Source organism: Trichechus manatus, unplaced genomic scaffold (assembly GCF_000243295.1).
Source record: "Trichechus manatus latirostris isolate Lorelei unplaced genomic scaffold, TriManLat1.0 scaffold00074, whole genome shotgun sequence".
NCBI classification, from domain to species: Eukaryota; Metazoa; Chordata; class Mammalia; order Sirenia; family Trichechidae; genus Trichechus; species Trichechus manatus.
The window spans coordinates 11,924,275-11,947,984 of NW_004444010.1; the positions used below are offsets into that span (position 1 = coordinate 11,924,275).

Consider the following 23,710-nt stretch of genomic DNA (forward strand, 5'->3'; position numbering starts at 1 on the left):
CTGGGAGAGACAAATAAACAGATGTTTATGTCAATTTGTAGTCAGCATCAGCAACAGAGCAGGGCAAGGGGTGATGGAGAAGAGGTGCTACTTTATATAGGATGGTTAGGAAAGGCCACTATCTCTAAGCCTTGCCAACCCTTCTACCTTGCTTTTCCTTAGTATCTTCAGAAGTCAAGTTCACTTATGCCTCAGGAGTTTTGCAAATGATGTTTCCTCTGCCTGGAACCTCCTTCCTCCACCATCAGCTCCCTCTTTTTGCCTGGTTACCTCTTAAACTATCCTTCAGATCTCAGCACAAAATCACTTCCTCAAGGAAGGCTTCTCTGGTCCTTCACAACAGGTCAAGTTCAGGTCTCCTCTTAATCACTGCCCCTGAGCTTCTTCATTGTACTGGGTACAATTATAAACACAGTTACTGTCTAGTTGATTCCGACTCATGGTGATCCCATATGTGTCAGGGTAGAACTGTGCTCCACAGGATTTTCAGTGGCTGATTTTTTCAGAAGTAGATTGCCAGGCTTTTCTTCCAAGGCACTTCTGGATGGACTCAAACTTTCAACCTTTCAGTTAGACCCTTTGCACCACCCAAGGACTCCAGCACAATTATACTAACAGGTTCACTGAGCTGTTTAATGCCTTTTCTCCCCCTAGACTATCAGCCTCATGAAAGCAGAGGCTATGTGCCACATTTACTGTTGAATCCTTAGCACCTTGTAATTTGCAGGGTATCCAACAAATAATTGTTAAATGTCTGAATAACTTTCAATATACCAGAATGTTCAATTAAACAAGGCAGCCTCCACGCTAAACCTGTGCGGAAACATTGTACATAACCTTATAGCCCATCTAAATAATTTTGGAAATTTGTTCCATAGCAAGACTAACCAGCATAATTTGGTTTCACTTGGTCATGAATATCAGTACTAACTTACGATCTCACTATCCTTTCTTTTATTCATTTTAACAAAGTGCATGACTCTTGGAAACTTGTGCTGATTGAACTACAATATAAAATGAATAATCCTTTATTTGTAAAAGACCGAGTCATAAATAGGCAGAATCAACCCATGCTTTTATTTCCACTGCATATAAAAATTTCATATGAAGGTATTGATGTACAGTACTATCCACATGGGCTGAAGAGGCTAAGAAACCACTAAAAGAATCATCATTTGTAATGCTCACACACAAGTTACTACTCTGAAAACATATCAAAAGAAATAAAATTTAAAACAACTAAAATCATTACGGATTTTTTTTTTGTAATTATAGTGTCCCCTTTATACTGTTTAAAACAAAAGTAATCAAATTCCTTTGGGCCAGGGCTGCTAAAATCTACAGTTTGTGTCAAAATAATAATAATAAAATAACAGGAGGCTCATTTTTCCTAGAAAAAGAATCGCTCCTTTCACTTATAAGTCACATGTTCCAAGGGCTGGGCAGCAGTAGGGGTGGGTTTCCACATGGTCCACTAGGAATTTTTCTTAGCTTTTAGGAGCTGGCCATTATGCAACGTTAAAGTTTAAAATTCTTAAATTATGTAGTATAAGTGTTGCAGAAAAAGCTGTAGAGAATGATGAACCCTTTATGCCATGCGGACTGGCATCATACAAAACTTTGTGTTTAAATAGATTGATTTGCATACATTTAAGGAAGTTTGGTTGATCTTTATTGAAGAGAAATTAGTCTAGAGTGAAAAATTTACGTTTTTCTTACTGTATATCCTCTTAATATGACAGGAAGTTGATGAAGTAAATGACTAACCAACATATGTGACCTATGGTTCTAATTTCAAATCATTTTCCTATGTTCTGTAGAAGTAAAAAACTTTTTATAAACACTGGACAAGAAAATATTTTCTCAGATGTGTTTGAAAGTAGAAAACAATCGAATGTAACTAACTGAAGTAGCTACTGATCAACAGAGGGAAAATTCATTATATATGCAGTGCTGCTCCTTGACAAGGAGTACTTAAGAGCTTGTATCCAAAAGAGTCTCAGAGTTGTCCAAAGGTTTTGATTTTGTGAAATCCAGCTATTGCTGGTAATCAATCAGTTCAAAGCTCAGTTGTAAAACGCCCAGCCCTAGCCCCACCATTACCTTACTTTAAAATGCAGCAAAACAGAAGGGAAATATTGGTTAAAGTTAAGGCACAGCCCTGGGACCAAAGACCTGCAGCTATGTTTTTTTTAGTTTATATATCTTTATGTAGTTTATCGTTTTCTTGAATCTTCCATAAACAAGCTCTAAAGTGACAAGACTATATTACAGGAGAAAAGAAAATGTACAAGGAGTATGTATACACACCATTCATTCTCTCACCAAGAGTTTCCAAATATATCAACACCATCCCATCATGGGAAGATGTTTTAATAAGAACTGATAATTTACAATTAACATTACAGTATATACATTACAATAAATACATGATTGTAAACAGACAAACAAGACTGTATTACAGGTAAGGTCATTTGGTGAGAAAAAAATGCATGGCACAAAAAATAAATAATGCATTCAAAAATTATCATAAAGCTTTCTGTAAAATCCATTTCATTCAAGTTTTCTTTCCTTGACTGCAATTTGTTCTATCTACATTATTTTCTTGTGAATTTTAACTGAAGTAAAAGAAAAATGAAAACAGCATTACTGTGTTCAGTAACTTGCAAGCTGAAATGTACTGGTTTTAAGCAAACTTGAACATTTTCTTCCCCCATACAGTACCCAGATATCGCATTCTCTTACAGCATTTTAGGAAATGTAAAGCCACTTGTAAAAAGATTTTTATTTTTTTTTTTAAGCAGTGTGTAATTCTGAAACACACTTTCGCAAGAGAGGAGAGAGAGAAAAAAGGAGGGAGAGGACAAGCAGATTGTACAGTGGATTAGTTCCTATCCCTTGGATATTATGCCTTTTCTACAATTTGATTGTCCATTTGTGGTATCTTCACAACATGGTACTATTAAACACCAATAAACTGTGGGGAAGGAAAAGGCTACCTTTATTAGTGCAGTTATAAACACTTTCAGGTCTGGATTTGTGACATATTGCTGTCTTTCAATTTTTTTTTTTTTTTCCATTAAGATTCCAGGCACTCTGTGGGGGAAATACCAAGAAATAGGGAGGGGAAGGAAGGGGATAAGAGTATTTTGGAAGAAGAAATAAACCCTAGGCTCTTTGCCTTTCTTCAGGAGGAAAATCCTTTCCAGATATCCATCTAGGGCAAACAAAATTAAACCAGAAGTTCCCAAATGTTCTTGTAAAAACACTTGGCCAAATATGATTCTTTATTTGAAAGATTACTATCTGTTGGCTTGATTTTTGCAGGAAGAGGACAGTAGAAATCTAGTAACATTCCTATTCTGCTCTCCACAAAAGATGAGAGCTATAGAGGCAATTTTTCTTTTAAAGGTTCTAAGCATCAGTTGGTTCTCAGGGGGTTACAATGGGAACTATCTTCAGCTTGGGTCATTTCCCTGGCTGATGACTTAGTTTTAGCTCCCAGACCATGGTTGAGAAGTCCCAAATGTAAGTGTTTTTCAGGGCTGCAATTTTTCTTAACTGTTTTATTTCCTTTCCATTTAGTCAGATACCCCTCCTAGTCTCCACCTCAGTTCTTCGATAGTAATGTGGAAAATGATTATCTGGGTTCCAAACTCTTCACAGAGAAGGTAAGGGGAACACTTCATTAAAAGCTGAAATGGGAGGAAAGTCCAAACTAGATAAATGCCAGACGATATCAACTGTTATCAGCAGGTAAATTAATTAATCTCTAAAATACAACTCCTGGTGCTGAAATCGGCCAGGAGTGACTCCTGATTTTCCATTTAGGCAGAATTGTCCTACTCAATCTAATATTTTAGGGTTGCACTGCATTACTGTCCCTCCAGTGCTAGTGAAATCATCAACTTCTTTCCCTCAGGGTGTTTAAAAAGGAGTTCTCCTCTATAAGGCATGCTTCTGAACAGTGATAACTGACAAAGCAATTCCTACACATCGCGTGGCTGTCCATTAAGAAAGTACTTGTTACACTTAAAACTGTTTCTCAAGGATATTCCTCATACACTTCTTAATCACGTGGTAAAATCATAGAAACAAAAATTACAGGTAGTCCCCGGGTTGCGAACTTCCGACTCTTATTGGCCTTTTAATGTTATGTAAATTTGCCCTCACTTTGAAACAACCAAATCAACCCCTACTCGCAACAAATTCTTCATCACAATCACTTTCACTTGCTGCACGTGTAGCTTTTAAGTCACTGAAAAGGCTGAGAGCCTTTTCTTGCACTAAAGTGAGGCTAAATAAGAACCATATGCACCTGTTCCGACTTACCTACAAATTCGACTTAAAGACAGAGTTAGGAACGGATCTCGTTTGTAACTTGGGGGCTGCCTGTAGTTGTACTGGAGTTTGTTTATATATTCTATTACTATTCTTTAAATTTGCCTAGCTAGCCACTGACTTTTCTCTGTAAACCAAGATTAAGAGCTAGTCATTATATATGACCCCACGGCATAAATCAATACTAATCCTAACTACCTGTTGTGTTTCATCAATCAGGATGATGGTGATATATTTGATAAGACCCCATCTGAAGAACATGGACAGAAGTTCAAACACACACTAAATAATAAAGCACAACAGGAGAAAAGTTTTCTTACTACAACTGGCTGCAAAAACAATAAAAATGAGCATGAAATGTGTGGGTTATTATGAAGACATGCACTTGTGAAATGAGGGTTCTAAGAAGACACTAGGTAGGAACATATCTAAAAAAGACTGACCATTTTAGCTACTGGGTATTTATATCTCTCCCACTTGCTTCAGACAACATCAACTGATGATGGAGTTTCCATGAGGTTTGAGACACATTAGACAAAACACACATCAAAGTATTACAGAACAAATATTCACTTTGCACACTGTGAAGAAAAATGCCAGTGAAGAGCAACTCTGCTTATCTGGAAAGAGTGAAAGAAAAAAGCAAAGTAAATGAAGACCTACAAAAAGGGTTTCCCGCAACATAAATGTTTAAAATATGGAAGTCGTTGGTATATAAAACAATGAATTACTACAAATCAGTTAATTGCTATGAACTATAAGGTGCAAGTAAAATTGGTAAATTAGATTTATCCAGTGTAGCACAGATTTGTACTGAAAACTTGCAAGTTACTCCTTAGAAAAAAAATAACCAGTGGCAGATGAAGTTCTGAACATACTTTTTTTTAAATATAATACCTCAATACATTTAATAATAAAAGTAAGCTCTACAAAAAATCTGTTTTACATATCATACAAAATGTAGAGGTCGGTGCAGCTCATTGAACTACACTCTTCAGTCATGTATCAGGAAGACTTGAAATTAGAAAATTATGCAACTTCTGTGGCTCATCTTCCTCCTGGTAACAGATTCATGCTGTGTCCTACTCCTGACACATTTGTTGCTTCATCCACTAGTTCATGCTGTCTGTGTAATGCTTTCTTTCTTCTGAAAAGATTGCAAACAAATAAAAAGAAAATAAACCCCAAGTCATATCAACTTCCGGGCTGCCTGATGAGCCACACTCCCTTCAAAACATGTTGGAGTTGATTTTATCTGCTTTGTCAGCTCTATGAAGCTGAATTCTTGTTAAAATGCTGTTCGTGAAGATGTCCCCTTTGCTCTGATGACGTGGAGGTGGAAAAACTGGTTACAATATTCCTGAGCGCCAGACTGAGTAGTCAAGGTCAGTTTTGTTCAACAAACGTCCTGGCAGATGACAGTGAGGTGTGACCATGGTTGTGGCATGTGACATGCACTTTGGAAACAATTTTTCTACTTTAAAAAAAAAAAAAAAAAGGGCGTGACTGTCTTTGCATTGTTACGTGTCATCGGGAGAATGATCTTCTATTACACACGCTTCGGGCTGTCTTTCCTCTTCCTCCCCTACTGCTTCCTCTTCAACCTGTTCATCAAGGGGGATTTCGGTGGACTCCGAGTCTTGAGTACAAAGAGTCTTGGAGTCACTGCAGCTAGTGTCTTCCTCCACTTGACTTCCACTATCCTTCTCTGTGTCTGATTCGCCATCTTCCTCTAGAGTTAGTTCAAACTGGAATTTCTCGGTCTGACCCTGCCGGCCCTCCTCTTGGTCATCAGGGGCAGGAGAGGGACTCTGAGGAATTGTGCTCTGGTACCATTCACGATTGTCCTCCAAAGTGTCCAAAATGTCCTGGGCATCAGGATGGACAAGGTCTGCCCAGGTCTCCCAGAGAGGATGAACAATATAGTCTATGAAGCCCACCTAGTTAAAAAAAAAAAAAAAAAAAAAATCAAATCCGAGCGAGGGACTTGGGACTAAGAGACAAGGGAAGAAATTACGTAGATCATGGCTCATAAATCTAACACTGAACAAAAGATTAAAAACCTTATTTTGGTAAAATAGTCACTGTTTTAGGCGACAGACCAAATCCAAGTGTTGTTACTAGCTGGTTACAATTGGCTTCTAGAACCCATAGTTTAAAGAGAATGTTTACAATATAAAAAATTTCCAGTTGTTTACATGGTATGGCTTGAAGGCTGGACTTTGTTTTAGAATAGCCAATGTCTAGGTGAATCCAGATAATTGAATAATGCCCCATACTCTCACAAGTTGTCACTGATTCTGAGTCATGGTGACCCTATGTGTGTCAGAGTAAAACTGTGTTCCACAGTGTTTTCAATGGCTGATATTTCAAAAGTAGATTGCCAGGCCTTTCTTCCAAAGCACCTCTGGGTGGACTTGAACATCCAACCTTTTGGTTAGCAGCAGAGTGCATTACTCATTTATGCCACCCAGCGACTCCTATGTACTTTTAGTGTTGTTTGCCTTGAGTCCATCTTCAGCTCAAAGCAATCCCATGTGACAGAGCAGAACTGCCCCATAGAGTTTTCTTCTCTGTAATCTGGCTGGGACCAAACTGCCAGGTCTTTCTGGAGTGACGCTGCTGGTTAAGATTGAACCACCAGCCTTTGGGCCAGCTGCTAAGCACTTAAACACCTGTGCCACCAGGGCTCCTGCAAATACTATATGAATATAAATCATAAGAATGAAAGCACTTTTTGGCTTAGAAACACTAATGTGAAATTGAGCTTGTCAAAAACAAAGTAATTTTCAAAAAGCGCAATAAAATCCTGTGTGATGTGTATGTCAAGTAGCCAAATGTAAAAGTTGTGGCTTTATTCTCTCTGAAAGTGTTATGCTTAATGCGTTACCTGTGATTTTTCCACAGATGCATTGTGCTTGTCACACATGGGACTGATTTCCATGCCACGCTCCCTCTCTCGGTCTCCTTGGCGGAAGAACTCTTCCATTATCCGGTCCGTCCACTGGCGGTACAGCTGGAGAGGCTTTGTTGGGTTGCTCAGATCCGCACAATGCACCATATTCTGAAGGACCTAAAATAGACAAATGCATTCTCTACTCAGCACCTGCACTTTCTTTTTTTTTTTTTACTAGAAATTCACACTGGATGACTGCAACACTTAAAAATACATGTAGTGTAAGATTTATCCCAAACAGCTCAACCATGATGTGTCTGTGTGTGGTTCACACTTGTATTAACAGTCCCAAATTATGCCACTTCTGCTGCATCTAGATATCATAAAAGAAACTGTTTATGTACATGGCTGGCTGAATTCAGAGCTGTTTCAGTGGTTCGTCATGTGGATGTTAGCTGCTCCATTTTTAAGGATATGGAAGTGAAAACACCAGTAGGATTTTACCTGGTTAAATCTCAGGAATAAGAATTTGGATAGAAATCCTGCCTATCATTACTAATGTATAAGGTAGGAGAAGGGAAAAAAAATCTTACTCAAAGCTAGACATACAAACACACAGACATGCATGTGTGCATGCACACACATACAGCAAACTCAAATAAAGCTTCACCTGAATCCTATCGGAATAATTGTCAAGAAGAAGAACCCCAGAGCTTGTCACTTTCTTAGTTTCGACCATAGTTTTCAAGTCAGCCAGTAGATTCATGTGTTTTGACATGTCTGTCGCAAGTACCTTAAAAGACAAACAGTATTTTAGTAAGTAAATTAAGTCCAGAGGACAAAAGTCAGAATTTACACGCAAAAATATTATGAAGAATGTGAGACAAAAAGGGAAAACTACTATGGACATTTAATAGTAGTGAACTAAAGATTCTTTACTCCTTCCTGGGGCAGAGCCCAGTTTTCTTTGCTGTCAAGCTGTCTGGAAGCCCAGATAAATGTGTACAATAGACAGAAACATGAGGCATTGACAACCAACTGCACAGCAAAAAAAGCGATGGTCTCTCTATAACATATCATCATCACATGTTTTAAAGTTTTCTCCACACACTGGGTTAGAAAGTGGCTACTGGACTATGATGAACTAATCCCAGGTTAATTACAGAATGCTTCAGAAACAGAATATTCTGGTTAATTTTCTGCTTATCCCAAACAAATAATTCCTGCCTTTGTACGTACAAAGCTTAACAGAGTTAAGTTTTTGACAACCAGAGATTCTCCTGTGTTTTAAAATAACACTGAATAATACACATAGGGAAAAGAATAAAAGTCATGGATGTTTCTAAATGGCCCTGACAGAAAAAAGTGAAAAAAAATTTACCAGAGCTACGGCCACTGCCCTCTGCTTTTGTTAGTCATCTTTCTCTGCCTGCCACCAGACCAGAGGAGCTCAGAAAATAATGAGGGTAAGCTGTCATTATTCTGAACTCCAAACTGCTGAAAGTGGAAAACATATTACAGAACATAACTGCCAGCAGCTGGGGCAGTTCCCTGACCATAAAGGGTCACAACAGGTTTTTAAATACAGTTCCTTTCACCTGATCCTCATCTTTTTTTTTTTTAAACAACTTGCATCAGATTCTCTTTTTTGCTATCATCAGCTACTTACGATGTCAATGACCATTTTCCTTAATGATTGTCTTTGCTTTTTGGTCAAATTCTGGAAAATGTCACAGTTTTCTTCCTGGAGCAACTTAAAGCCCACAGCCAAATGGTGGTTCTCCAAGACAGAGGAATCGTTGTACATCAAGGCAAGTTCAGAGTCTGAAAGAGAGACAAGAGGCAGAAGATCAGCAAAAGCCATTCATTCTAAAGTTATCTTATTCTTGATACTGCTGAGATGCTTTGGATTTACAATGCAATTTCCCCTAGATATCTCTGCTGTCCTTACATGACAACACCCAAAGGGAATATACTGGATAATGTAACAGTGGAAAGAACACTAGAACCTTAGGAGTGAATTCTAACACTACTAACATGTGGCAAGTCACTGTGGGCTTCAGCTCCCTGTTTTCTAAAGTGAAAGAAGAGCTGGACCAGAAGGTCTGCATCCTCCCCTGCAAACCTGCCACCTGTAGCTTGATAAGCTCAGCAGAATATATTAACATCTGCAACGTGTCCAGATCATATGGTGTTATATTCCTGATAACTGTGGATTATCTAACCTATATTTTATATAAGGTAAGAACCATGTGATTTAAGGATTGTTTGTTTGTACTCAGAGATGAGACAAGAACAGTTTGGAACATGCCAACAATACTAGATTTGTTCATGTTGCTCTTGTTTTTCTTCTATAGTATTGCTCTGAAAGTCTAAGCTTTATTCATTTTTTTTCTATTTCCTTGAATTCTGTTGCTCTCTTACCATTGCCCTGGACTTGTCTATCTTCAGCAATAAAGACCCTGTCTCTTTCCTAGTTCCTGTTGCATGTCTATAAAGTAGTCATTTAAAAAAAAAAAAAAATTGAATAGTGCTTTATTCTGTTTCCACTTAAGTCATTATGAAGACTAAAAGCACAAGGGTTTGATATTTTTTTCTGACTAATACATGCAAAATATATTTGGAGATGTATATTCTTTTCTCAGAAAGAAATATTTAAAATGAAGAAAATCACACAAGTTCAAAGCAACATAAACAGAAGAAAATGGACAACTTTAACACCCATTAATAGGGAACAAGTTAATGTAGTTATCTGTTAATAGGGAACAGTGTCCAAAACAGATTAACTAGACAATAAGATCACAGGAAAAACTATACAGTATGACTTTTTATGTATTCAAAAACCGTATGTGTTACATCTCTGTGTGTATGTGTGCTTAGAGAGCAGTCTGAAATGATGTTCTCCAAAATGTAACCATTGCTATATTTGAGGATGGAATTTCAAGTGATTTTTACTTTTTTTCTGTATTCCCCATACTATTTCTATTTTGTTTTACAATAAACATGTATCACTTTTATAAAAGCTTATTTAAAAAAAAAATTGAAGAAGAGAAAAGGACATGTACTCTATTGGAAGATAAACAAGGGTCAAATCCCAAATTTATCACTTTCCCAATATGTAAAATAGGCAAATTCCATAAAGAGCACTTTTAGGCATAAATAAATGCATATTTATTCCATCAGTGTTATCATGAGCTTAGGATTTCCCCCGATCTGGCTTTGAAATCAGCACTGAACCTCTCCTCTTGTGGTCTTATCTGTCAAATCAGGGCAATCCTCACCAAACTCTTGCGAGGATCATATGACATTATTAATGTGATGTCTGAAATGTGAGGCCCAGAATTTTCCCCAAACACTGCCATTGGATGGGTTGAGAAACAGGAAGCTGACTGACTGCAAACCTGCATTTCACCAGCTCTCATTCTTAGGAGGGAAGCAGAGAGGGAAGAAAAGAGGTTCTCATGGGCAAGAGAACAGCCTGTGTAGAAGGCACAGGGAAGAGAAAACTGGGCACTTATGTGATGACTAGCACGCCCATGTAGCCAAACACAGCCTATTATCAAGAGATGGTGCTGGAAGGGTCAAGACGAGGCAGCCACTAGAGATAATATACCACGAAAAAGAGATGTACTTTTACTCTTCTTACAGCCTCAGCCTAGAATTAGAAAATGACAGCATACTACACTGTCACTAAGTTACAACCGAAATGAACAAAAATCTCAAACAGAACTTTTGAGCAGAACATTCCTTCTTGAAATGAGGAAGGGGAGTAGTGGTTTCAACTTAATATCCAGTTGCCAAGGACAAAGGATTAAAATTGCATGGCTCACTCCTTCGGTTCATTCACTCTCTATGCACTCACCCTGCATGATTTTTCTCCACAGCACTCAGTACCCTCTGATGTGATACATTCACTTATTATTGCGTGTCTTTTCTAGCAAAATGTAGGCTCTTTGAGGGCCAGGACTTTGTCTTGTTCACCCACGTATTCCTAGTGCCTAGAACAATGTTTGGCACGTAACAGGCACTCAATGTATTTTTGTTGAATAAAATAATGATCTCTGTAGTTATTTCTATATAATTGCATGTGATAAAAATTAATTTTATTCTTATTTTGAAGGTATTGTATTTGTGCAAAAAAAAAAATAAAAAATAAAAAAGCCTACATATAATCCACAAATACAGCTATGGGAAGCTTGTTTTTAAATAAGATTAGATTCGACAAATTGTGCTGGAAAAACTGGACTATCTACATGCAAAAGAATGAATCTGGACCCTTTTACCATATAGAAAAATTAGCTCAAAATGGATTAAAGACCTAAATTTCAGAGGTAAAGTGATAATAAACTCTTAGAAGAAAACATGGGGGAAGGCAAATCTTTATGCCCCTGGATTTGGCAACAGTTTCTTAAATATGACACCAAAAGCACAGGCAACAAAAGAGAAAAACAGGTTAACTGGACTTCATTAAAATTAAAAACTTTTGTGCATCAAAGGACACTATCAAGAGAGTGAAAAGGCAATACACAGAATGGGAGATGACAATTCATATACCTCTCATTGGGTGGTCACCTGTCTTAATGTTAAGGAGGACACAGCAGCCCAGCAAGGTGCTCAGGGTGGCATGGCTCACTCTGGAACGGGAGACAGTGGCAATCACTTCACTGATGCCCAGTTCAGTTACGCCACCACTTCTCAGATGTGATGAGAGTTTTTGTAAATTGTTTTATGTCTGTTAGTTTTAGGTGTCAAATGCTTTGATACTAATTCTACTTACACTTATCATAAGTGTGCTGGAGGTTCTGAAAGCAGAGAGATCACTGCCACCTCGCAGAGTTAGTTGAGCCTTTGTAAATGATTTGAGATATAGAGGATCAGATTTAGGATTTAGAGAAGTTGAAATTCCAGGTGGGGTACTGCAGAAGTCTCTTTCAGGGGCAATGAATGTAAACGAATCCATAAAACATAAATAACATCATAAAGTTTTGAATATAACATTCTAGAGGGTATTTATCATAAAAAAATCCATTTAACTATACATTAACTATAATATATTTTATGAAACAGTAATGCACTGTTAAAAGTAAAGAATATATAAAGCATTAAATTTACTTGGAAAAACTATTTTTGTTTATAGCAAAATTGCCTACGTTTACAGGAGAAGGATTTAGTCACATTTGTTATGTTTTCAAAGCTTACAGTTTTAGTTTAGCTACCAGTTTGTGCACTTTTTTTATTTCTCCAATCATTTTTTTTACCCTTAAAAAAATTTTTATTGGTGTGTATGTGGGTATGTGTAACATAAAATGTGCTATCTTAACCATTTTTAAGCATACAATTCAGGGGCATTAATTGCATTCAGTGTGCAACCATCACTATTTCCAAAATTTTAATCTCCCCAAATAGAAACTCTGTGCCTGTTAAGCAATAACTCCTTATTCTCCCCTCTCCCCAGCCCCTGTTAACCTCTAGTCTACTTTCTGTCTCAGAATTTGCCTAATCTAGATACTTTATGGAGCCCCGGTGGTGCGGTGGTTTTCATATATTTGCAGTTATGCAAAATTTGCCCTTTTGTATCTGGCTTATTTCACTTAACATGTTGTAGCATGTATCACAGCTTTAATTTTTTTTATGACTGAATAATATTCCATTGTATGTTTACCACATTTTGTTATCCATTCATTGTTGATAGACACTTGATTTGTTTCCATCTTGTGACTATTGGGAGTAATGCTATTCTGAACATTGGTGTACAACTGTTTGAGTCCCTGCTTTCAGCTCTTTTGGGTATGTACCTAGCAGTGGAACTGCTGGGTCATATGTTAATTCTGTGTTTAACTTTTTGAGGAATTGCCAAACTGTTACTACAGTAGTGGCATTTCTCATCAGCAATGTACAAGGGTTCCAGTTTATCCACATTCTCTCCAACACTTATCCTTTTTTTAAAATAATACTTACCCTATTGGGTGTGAAGTGGTAGCTCATTGTGGTTTTGATTTGCATTTCCCTAACAAATAATGATATTGAGCATCTTTTCATGTGCTTATTGGCCATTTGTAGTATCTCTGAAGAAACATCTATTCAATTCATTTGTCCTTCTTTTTTTTTTAAGTGAATTCTTTATTTGTTATTGAATTGTAGGAGTTCTTTATATATTTTGGATATTATCCTTATCAGATACATTATTTGCAAGTATAGTCGTCTCCCATTCTGTGTATTGCCTTTTCACTCTCTTGATAGTGTCCTTTGATGCATGAAAGTTTTCAATTTTAAATTAAATTATATTAAAATACACTATCATTAACGAACATACTTACGCATCTCAAAAGAAGATTATGGCTCTATGTGGAATAAAGGAAATACCCAAGTTTATAAAGTCCCTTAGTCATCCTAAAACGTACAAAGAAAGAATTTCTTCTGCATAAATAAATAAATACATAAGCTGCACTTACTGGTATTGATCAGAAACTGATTTGAGACCCCAGGATGATCTACATCATGTATTGCACTGGCAAAAATTGCTGCAAGAATTTCCAAATCTGTAAACACAGCCTGGAAAATCAGACAATACAGATGATGTTAATACACTATAAAAATATAAATAAAAAGTATAACAAATGGAAAACTAATTCCTAAAATTTAGATGGAAAACCAAATAAAACTTCAAAATAAATTATCAGAATATGTCAGAGAGTCTTTGAGGTAATGAAATACCCATGGACTTTTATAAGTGCAATCTTGGAAGAAAGTATTTTATCTAATTTTATTACATCTCATGACCAAGCCTTTTCCATTGGTTACATTTTAAAGAATATTATAAAGGAGTGTCTGAAATTCTTTTTTTTTTTTTTAAGAAAATAACTTGTTTTAAAAATATTTAAGATGTTTAAGAATATTCTGAAAATGTACACAAAACTAGTAAGACATGAGCAATGATTTTCTTTTCTTTCATCCAAACCAGGGTTGCTTAACCTCAGTACTACTGAAATTTTGGGCCAGGTAATTCTCTGTTGTTGGAGGCTGCTGTCTGCACTGAATGATATTTAGATATTTAGCAGCCTACCCACCAGATGCCAGCAGCCTATCCACCCCGCAAATGTCTGCTGATGGGGGGGTGGGGGGGGGGACGGGTGCTGGGGGATGGAATAACTCCTAGTTGAGGACCACTGATCCAAACAATAAGGTATTAACATTTTATAATGAAAACAATCTGAACTGTAAAATGTATCAGCAAAAGAGACTATTTTCCTAAAGCAATCAAGCAAATCAAATTGCTTAGTAAACATCTAATGGAACCACTTCTTAGAATTTGGTAAAATTAGTGTTTTCTTCTAACAAATTCCATGGGAAAAAAAAAAATCAATGCATTGCTTATAGATATTTTATAAAATAGTCATCCTTTGAACTATAAATACATAAGCCATCGACTACATTTCAAGAAAACAAACTAACCCAAACCGAATAAGCCAGATATCCTTTATGAAATGTCCACTGGATCATTTCAAAGAAGCAGTATCAACTTTCACAGGCAAAATTCATCAAAGAATCAGCTGTTTATTAACCACAACAGCATTTTTTCCCCTGTAACTCAATATACTTCCAGATAACCCAATTGCTTTTTGCACTCAAACACTTTAGTATAAATATTTAAGAGACCGCAACGTAAGTGGCAATTTAGTGTTCTTGAAATTTAGAAAACAGATTTACCTCCAAAGCAGGTGTTGATAATAGCACATGAGTAGACTGGACAACATCTGCGGCGTGGATATTGTTGTGATAGGCCACATCAGCATGGTAATGGTCTTCAAGAGTCATAAGGTATGTAATTAAAGTATCTACTGGAATTTTAAATGTTTTTAACAAATCTCGTTCCTGTAGAGAAAGAAATCCTCTTAACGTTTTTGTCTTTATATCTATAAAAAAAATTTCCAGAGTCTTAAAAAAAAAAAATCACATGCCAGTGTTGTCACAGTTAACTCAGAAATGGAAATGGCATGCTCACAACGTTTACTGAGAAAAATAGAAACTAATGGAAGATACAGGGACTTCTGTGACAAAACCTCTGTCACTTGTCCTTCTGTGGGCTATCCTCAAAATGTATGGTGTTGGGAATGAACTGCCAACTCTTAACAGTTTCCATGTTCCATTATCATGAAGGCGGCTTCAGCCCAGTCACACTGACTCAGCCACTGGAGCCCGTCAACTGAAACTCAATCCTCTCTCTAGGGCTGGAGTTTGCCATTCCAGTCCCTGGGTATCTAGAGCCTCAACTTCTCATTGAAATCCCAGCCGTGAGCTGGGCCAACGCTCAACACGGATGAGAAATGGATACAGAGAAGATATCAGTATGCTAAAAAGTAAATGAAAAATTACATTTTAAGGTTTTGTCAACAGGGAGCTTATTAATTTCCTACAGTTAGTATTCAATTCTCTGGGCTAGTCAGGGTCACATATATTATCTTTAATAAACTATTATTTTAATGAATTGCTTCAATTTTCCCATACCATATCTTTGTCTTAAATGGACAAAAATAATAAAACTGATTTGTGTTTTACCCACACTCTATTCTTTCTGTATCCTTATTTGTTCCTTGGTAAAGGAACAAAAAAACCCAAAATAAGCAGGAGAGGGTGAGTAGTGAAGAAGACAAAATGTATGTACAACCCCCAGACTGGACATTAAGTCCCTGAATAAAAGAAACGTGATAGAACTTAACGAGGTTACCTGAAAAATGGTGTGCATGATCACAGTCAAAGGCCGGTTACCAGACAGCTCTGCTATTCTGAAAACATGAAGACCCCATTTGTTCACATCTTCTAGTTCCTGGGGTTAAAGAAAGACATCAAAAAATAAATGAATCAGTGAGCATAATCCTTTAAAAATTACTGATTTAACAAAGATTTTTAGTTTTTTTAATGATTAATTTTAAATGTAATGGATGTACAGTGTAAATACAGGCAAAGTTTAGGTGAGTTCACTTAAATGTACTGAAAACTGAAAAGCACTGTTTAACCTTATGACTTTGCTAATACAACATCTTTATATACTTTCAGTATTAATCTCAAAGCATTTCTTCAGCAGATAAAATTCATTCCCTAAACCTCAGCTAAATCTCCTAAAAAAGATATACAGATATACAGAAGATATCATAGATTTATAACTCTTTAAATTCAAAGACTAAAATGTAGATGCCAAAAAATAAAGAACATATATACCAAACCAGTGTCTAAATCCACATACTAATAAAACACAAATAATTCAGGGAGAGCTTTCTACAGTACCTTCAATGACACACATACGTATGCACTTTCTATCTATTTGTAAGAGAAAGACCCAGAATTCATTAAGAGGCATCATCACATATTTATGGTCATGATCCCTGAAGTCATCGTACCTTGGCAAGTACATCTTCTTGTTCAGTTTTAACTCCAAACCTCGGGATACTTGAATTAGTCAAACTAGAGCTGTGCATCAACTTCTTGACTCCACTGATCTGAGACATCGGCCTTTTCTTTTTCTCCTTTTCCTTCTGAGTTGGAGAAGGAATTTCCACCTCATGTTGCTTATCTTAAGAAATTTAGAAAATGTTCTGTGTTTATTATTGATTCTATCATTTTTTATCATAGCATACATAACTGGACAGGTTTTAATCACTCATTATATATTCTAGGAAATGTTTCCAACTTAAACTCCCTGTATACAGAGTTGGATATTCACAATTGGATATGAACTTAATTTGATAGCTTCAAATACAATTTATGCTAATACATCCCACTGCAAAATAACTAATATCAAGTGTATTCAGTGGTTACTTCATTGACAGAAATATCCTAACAATTTTATTTTTTTTACAAGACTTATCATGATAGCTGAAAAAGCAAAACACATTGTTTCCTCTGGTCATCAACTGTATTCCTATTTGAAATTCACTTAGTGGCCTGAAAATTACCTTTGCCAACTAAGAACTCCAGTTATAATACTTACTTTGAAATGGCAGAAACTGCGTACACAACCGTCATACAACAACAACGTGTAAGCCTAACAGCTGACCAAAGAGGGTCGTACTGTGGGAGTAGAAGCAGTATTCTGGGATGACTTAGGTAATTTCTGCTACTCTATTTCCTACGCTATACTGAGAGAAGGGTTAGGATGTTACAAGGTTTTATGGGTGACAGAGAGAATTTCCAATATCATCTGATAAGTTTAAAATGCACATAAACTAACTGTTGTTTTCTAAGAAGAGACATAAGATGTCTCAGTACATTCATCCACTATTTCAAGGCAGCAAGCTCATCCTTGCACATACATATGTTCAATAAATGTAAGCTCAGTAAGTGTGCTAATTAGGTATTACAGCAATTTTATTTGAAAGTGAATTAAATCAAGGATATATTCAAGTTATTGACTTTCATTTATTTCATTTTATTTCTCTGGATTGGGGGGTTCTAGTATACCACACTCTGAGCTATTAGCAAGCTTTTCTTCAGCAGTTGCATTGTATCTGCCTCACTGGTTGACTGCGCTTGGTGTCCACTAGATTGTCAGATTAGGTTTATCACTAAATACAAAGTACCCAGCAATACTTGGCATTTAACAAGTATTTCTGAATGTATGCAGAGATCTCTATATAAGATATATTTTACAATTTTGTACTTTGAAAACACTGGCAATATACAACTTAAATTCAGAGAATTCCTAAAGATGAATAAAAACTAAAAGATAAAAAAAGATGTTACCTTTGATTCTAAGGCTTAGAGGCTCAAATTATTAATACGATGAATGAAAACAAATGTAATTCCTAACGCTCATTTGGTTTCCAAAATGAGTTGGTGCTTTTACCCCTCCAAGAATGAATAAACAATTCAAAAGAAAATTTTAAAATTGCATGTTATTCTTACCTAAGAAAGTGTTTGATATATACTCTGATACTTGATTTCCAGATCGACTCATTTCAGAGAGATGGGTGAGCTCCCGATTAAGCATCCTTTTAAACTGAAAGAAAAAAAAAGAAAAAGAAAAATTTAAGTGACATAACATAAATATACTCTAAGATATAGGAAAATAAGCCCAAGACATTTTAAAAGTGTCCTGACCATTTAGACCATTTAGACCAACTGAGCTTTCTGCAATGATGGCAAAGTTCTATAACCTGTGCTGTCCACTACAGTAGCCCCAGCCACATGTGCCTATAAAGCACTTGAAATGTGTAATTGATGCACTGAATTTTAAATTTTATTTAGTTTTAATTAATTTAAATTTAAGTAGCCACACGTGGCTGGTGGCTACCATATTGAATACAGATTTATATACTCAAAAACACTAATTAAGGGAGGAGAAAGGGAATAAAAAATTAAGATGTATTATTAGGATTTAAAGAAGAGGAAGAAAAAAAAACTAAAGGCACACAGCAGTGTTGTCACACAATAAAACATGGTATATTTTTACCAATTAATTTATCATTAGCTCAAACGAACTATGTATACTGGTGACAGGTTAAAATGTAGTCTTTCACCCCAAAGCAAAACTGAATACATTTTATTTGAGTACTCTTTCATAACTCTGGAGAAACAAAATATTTGAAGAGGAGAAACAAAATATTTGAAGAGGTACCATATAATGTTTCCTTTTTAATGTTTTTTTTTAATAGAGAGTATAAGATTTATTGTTTTTGAGCATCCACCAAATTTACCAATCTACTTCCCTAAGTCACATAAATAGAAAACCGTCAACTTCCAAAACTCCATTACTTCACAGTTTATTCTGTTGATGCCATGGTGTCTATTTAAATACAAAGCAACACAGGAATTAGCCTATAACCACTACTTGGCATTACCGCAATATTCTCAAGGCTATATGCTTCCCCAGCTGTGCTGCTTCTTAAGGTTTCTTCCTTTGACTTCAAAAAATACCTAAGTATTTTCATTACCATACAGAAACAGTATAATTTTTCTATACATACAGTAACTGGTATTAGATACTTGATCCCCAAAAAAGTCAAACACATTTTGCTCTAATATATAGTAGTCTTTTAAAATGGATATAGTAAACTTATTTAAAATTTGAATTTCATCATAAAGGCTTATTTAAATCTGGTGGATAGTAGTCAGTTCATTGTTCAGTAATGTTTGAAATGTGATTCTAACTCAGCATTTAATTAGTTTATTTAATATTAAAAAAAAAAAAATCTTGTGTCCCTCTATAATGAATACAAGATGGCCTAATTCAATATAATCTGGCAAATCAGGATCAAAGTCAATCTTATTGACCATCTAGATGAGGTATAAGAATTTAATTATCACCACAAAGCATTAAGGGAGACCAATGAAAACATTTGAATAGATAACTAAGTACTACGAGAAATGCTTATTAGCATCTCCTATAGTCAAAACTGAAGAACTGGCCATAACCAATAGAAATTCTTTTGCTTTAATTTACAGGTCTACGGAGCTTAGTCTCAGACACAGAAACATATAGTTCACTTTCTTTGTTAACGTGTTTTTATAATTTGTTTCTGATTGTAAACTACGTATGTGCTAACGAAAATCTAGAAACCTATACAGAAAAGAATCAGAAATCATACATATCCCATATTCCCATTATTCAGAGGTAACTGCAGACTATTAGCTATATTTTCTTCTCTGCCTTTTCTTCCCCATTTGTGTGTGCAAGATTATTTTTAAAATGAGCATCATGAAGTATACAAAAAGGAGCCCTGGTGGTGCAGCGGTTAAAGTGCTTGGCTGCTAACTGAAAGATCGGTGGTTCAAACCTACCAGCCACTCTGCAGGAGAAAGATACAGCAGTCGGCTTCCGTAAAGATTACAGCCTTGGCAATTCTATGGGGCAGTTCTACTCTGTCCTATAGGGTCGTTATGAGTTGGAATTGACCAGATGGCAATGGGTGGGTTAGTATACAAAAAATTAGATTGCTGTTTGTGTGCACTTAGCATTATGCATTGTAATCCACAGGGAAAAAAATAAAATCCGGGGCCATCTAAGAATACTCACTTGAAGACATTCACAGTAGTGTTTTAAACACTGTCTGCCCGTCTTTTACAAAATGTCTTTTATTAGCTCGCCACACAGTAGGTGCTCAGTATTACTTGGGTTCTTTCTCTCTCCCATCTCCCTTTCCAGCACTCAGTCCCTGATTTTCTGGACCTTTTATGGTGACAGCTTTTTTTTTAAAAAAAAAAAATCATTGCAAGACATACAGATGAAGAATTTCACTACGGTTATGGCCATAAAAATACATATCTAAATATCTAGCTACCCTGCCCTGGCTATAAAAGAATCTAGGACAGTATTCATCTGGAAACAGATCGCTGTCCCCTCCCCCTACTTTGAGAAACTAACTATAATACCATGCATAATGCCTTGAAGGTAAATAAGTCCTTGCTTAACATATGCAATTCACCCTTGGAAAAATGAAAATCTGCTAAACATGTTAAACATATACTCAATGAATCACCTGTCTTTGACCTGGTATTGTCCATGCTATGAGCTAAAAGTTGCTATTAAGAACTGCCTGGTCATGACCAGGAAATCCTGATGGCGCAGTGGTTAAGAGCTATGGCTGCTAACCAACAGGTTAGCAGTTCAAATCCACCAGACGCTTCTTGGAAACTCTATGAGGCAGTGCTACTTTTTCCTTTAGGGTCTCTATGAGTCGTAATCGACTCGACAGCAATGGGTTTGGTCATGACCAAAGTCCTTTTCTATAAGAAGGGGAGTAGGCAAGGCTTTCAGCCATTCCTATCCTATTGGCAGTCTATACAGAAAATGTGGTCCACCTGCCCTCTATGTACTTCTCTCTAACGTAACTAAACAACAATGCAGGTTTTTTTGTGGGGGGGAGCAGTGGGTGTGCAACTGGAAAAGTTATACAGGGACCCAGTTTTTCAAAGAACCACCTTCTAACTTGTAAGCAACCTGGTATGTGGAATACGTTGCCATACGCCCAAGGAGAAAAATGTGCATGCTACACACGTTAGCAGATTTTTCTGGGAGAATATAAAGAATGAAGTTTAATTTTTCTGGCAGTTTGCTTATACAACCCATCAAAATAAGCCAGCTAGTACAGACAGCTATGGCAAAATTTGAGTGAAAGGAATTCAACTATTGTACAGGCTGAATGACAGAAAGCATATTCCATGGATTAATTCTGCATCATATACATATATTTTTAGGCTACTCTCCCGCTTTTGTTCAAAAAACAAAGACATGGGCTGGAGAAACCTTTCATCACACATGTATCTCCTACCAAGGCCTTCGAAGTGTTCCAAATAAGTCAACACTTCCTTTTAACATAATTGGAAGAGTCAATATTTTAAGCAATCCACTATCTTCTCAAGGAAGAGAGTACTGGGGATTTCCTAAAGACACAATTTTCAAAGAGTGAATTAAATTATAATATATGCTCACTTGCTAAAAGGAATTAAAATTGTTTTCCTTTTTTACTATTGATATGAAACTTTTAGTCCAGGAAAGCTAAATTAATAATCATAAAAATTACTAGCTGTGCTTTCTCAACTAGTAGCTGATCTCACAGATGGTTTTGGAGTGCGTAACTGGATATACTAAGGAACAACGTACTGAACCGTTCAACAATCACTCTTAAATAGAAGTGAAATTGCTCTCATTTTATGGCAACTAGGTAATATTTAGGATAACTACATAAAATTACCAAGGGGGAGGGGATATAATTAGAAAAGGTAATAAAATGTACTCTTCCCAGAACATGGTTACAGTTCTCAACAGATTTAGAAGAAACAAAATGTGGAAGTGCCTTTCAAAACAACTGGGTGCAAAATGTAGAAAATTTCAATTAAGCATTTAGATACGTTTTAAAAGTAACTTCTAAATACTTTATATTGATAAATTAGTCTGATTGTTTTTCATCTAAAGAGTCTGAAAACAATACACAGAAATATGGTTGCAACAAAGAAAAAAAAAAAAGAGGAAGATTTCTAAGCAAATGCTTTCCAATCCTTTGTTCTCAATATGCACCAGTATGTCTATGTGCAGCATGAAGAAAGTAAAAATGCAGTTGAATCTGAATACTGTATTTTCCTTTTCAAACTACAGTTCTGCAATTTAGATTTTGCATTTAAGACTGTTAAGAGATCAAAATAGAACAAAATTAAAATATTCTTAAATGTAATCCCCTGTATGTTTATATTCATGCCAGTAGGCTACTGAGTATATTACATATCCTCCTAGTATGTAATTAAGAACATGGCACAAGTCTAACAATAAGTTAATGCTTATCCTCCCCACCCCCACAATATTTTGCTAAAAATCATTTGAATATGCTACACTATGATATGCTACAAGTTTGGTAGATCATCAGCTATTTAAAAGAAACACTGCATCGGCTATATAAAAAATTCTTCAAAACAGAATAAAACTAAATATTATCTATATTTGTCCTTCTTAACAGTTTTTACAGGTTACAGTATTAAAAAAACAAAACTGTCTAGCAAAAATTTTCCTCAAAAAGATAAACACTAAAATTCTGTATTTAGGTTCTCTGAGGTACTGTTCGTAATTATAATAACAAATGTGAAGCCCTTAAAAAAATGCATCAAATATTTTTTGGCTGGCTAAAAGCTAAGAGGTGAATTCTGGGGGATTACAGGGTTTCTTATATTACTCTATACTTTTCTGTATTTTTTAAATTTTACTCTAAGCCAAGAAATTGTTAGCAAAATTCAAATAATGAAAGCTGCATATTTACAAAACAATGGAAAAGATCTAGACCATCCACAGATTTAAAGAGAGGCAGGGATACATGACCACTTGGACAACTAAAACTGAAATAAATGTTCTCAGAATTCAAGTAAATCTCACAGGAATGGGGGAATATTTCTTTAAAAAGAAAGAAAGAAAGAAAATGCAAAACATTTCAATCTGAGAGTCATTAAAGTAATGGGCAGTGAATCTTAAAAAAAATATGTATTGTAAGTGGCTTAAATAGTCAAGAATAAACTTCAATTTCTGAAGGCATGATTCATTTGAAATCAAATAAGGTTTTTTTAACTCTTTCTTCTTTTATGGAGATAAGATCACCATGCATGAGACATGCAAAAAGCATGCCAAGCAAAAACAGTCTTACTAAATTTAGTATAATAATTTATTTTTTGAGATTAACAAAAGTAATAGTATCATTTAAACTTATAATTTCTTTCAGTTTTACAAGTAGACAGTCAGGCTTTCATTACAGTGATATATCACTTAAAGAATCAACCAATGTCAATTTTTAATGTCATCTAGAGATTTATAACCAAAGGTGAAAAAAACATACTTCTTATCAGGTTAAAGTAGTACAGATTTTTCAAAAGCAACAAATTAATTTTATATATTTTCAGTGCTACATACTAACTAGAATCCATAAAACAATATAAGTAATTTGGCCCAATAAATTATTTCCAATGAAGCTATTTAATTACTTCGATATTTTAAAGTATAAC

The 23,710-nt window shown here is 35.7% G+C and overlaps 1 protein-coding gene across 7 annotated transcripts in view; it reads right to left on the reverse strand.

Moving 5' to 3' along the window:
• Positions 1-3,051: 3,051 nt before the first annotated feature.
• PDE4D (phosphodiesterase 4D) overlaps positions 3,052-23,710 on the reverse strand; it is an 889,016-nt gene continuing 868,357 nt past the window's right edge. For all 7 annotated transcript variants that reach the window (XM_004380493.2, XM_004380496.2, XM_023734997.1 and 4 more), the window contains 9 exons: positions 18,137-18,230; positions 16,633-16,805; positions 15,963-16,061; positions 14,945-15,109; positions 13,690-13,789; positions 8,907-9,061; positions 7,908-8,030; positions 7,232-7,414; positions 3,052-6,281 (listed from right to left, as the gene is read on the reverse strand). In XM_004380493.2, coding sequence (XP_004380550.1) covers positions 5,862-6,281; positions 7,232-7,414; positions 7,908-8,030; positions 8,907-9,061; positions 13,690-13,789; positions 14,945-15,109; positions 15,963-16,061; positions 16,633-16,805; positions 18,137-18,230 — 1,512 coding nt within the window. In that variant the 3' untranslated portion in view covers positions 3,052-5,861. The remainder of the gene's footprint in view (positions 6,282-7,231; positions 7,415-7,907; positions 8,031-8,906; positions 9,062-13,689; positions 13,790-14,944; positions 15,110-15,962; positions 16,062-16,632; positions 16,806-18,136; positions 18,231-23,710) is intronic.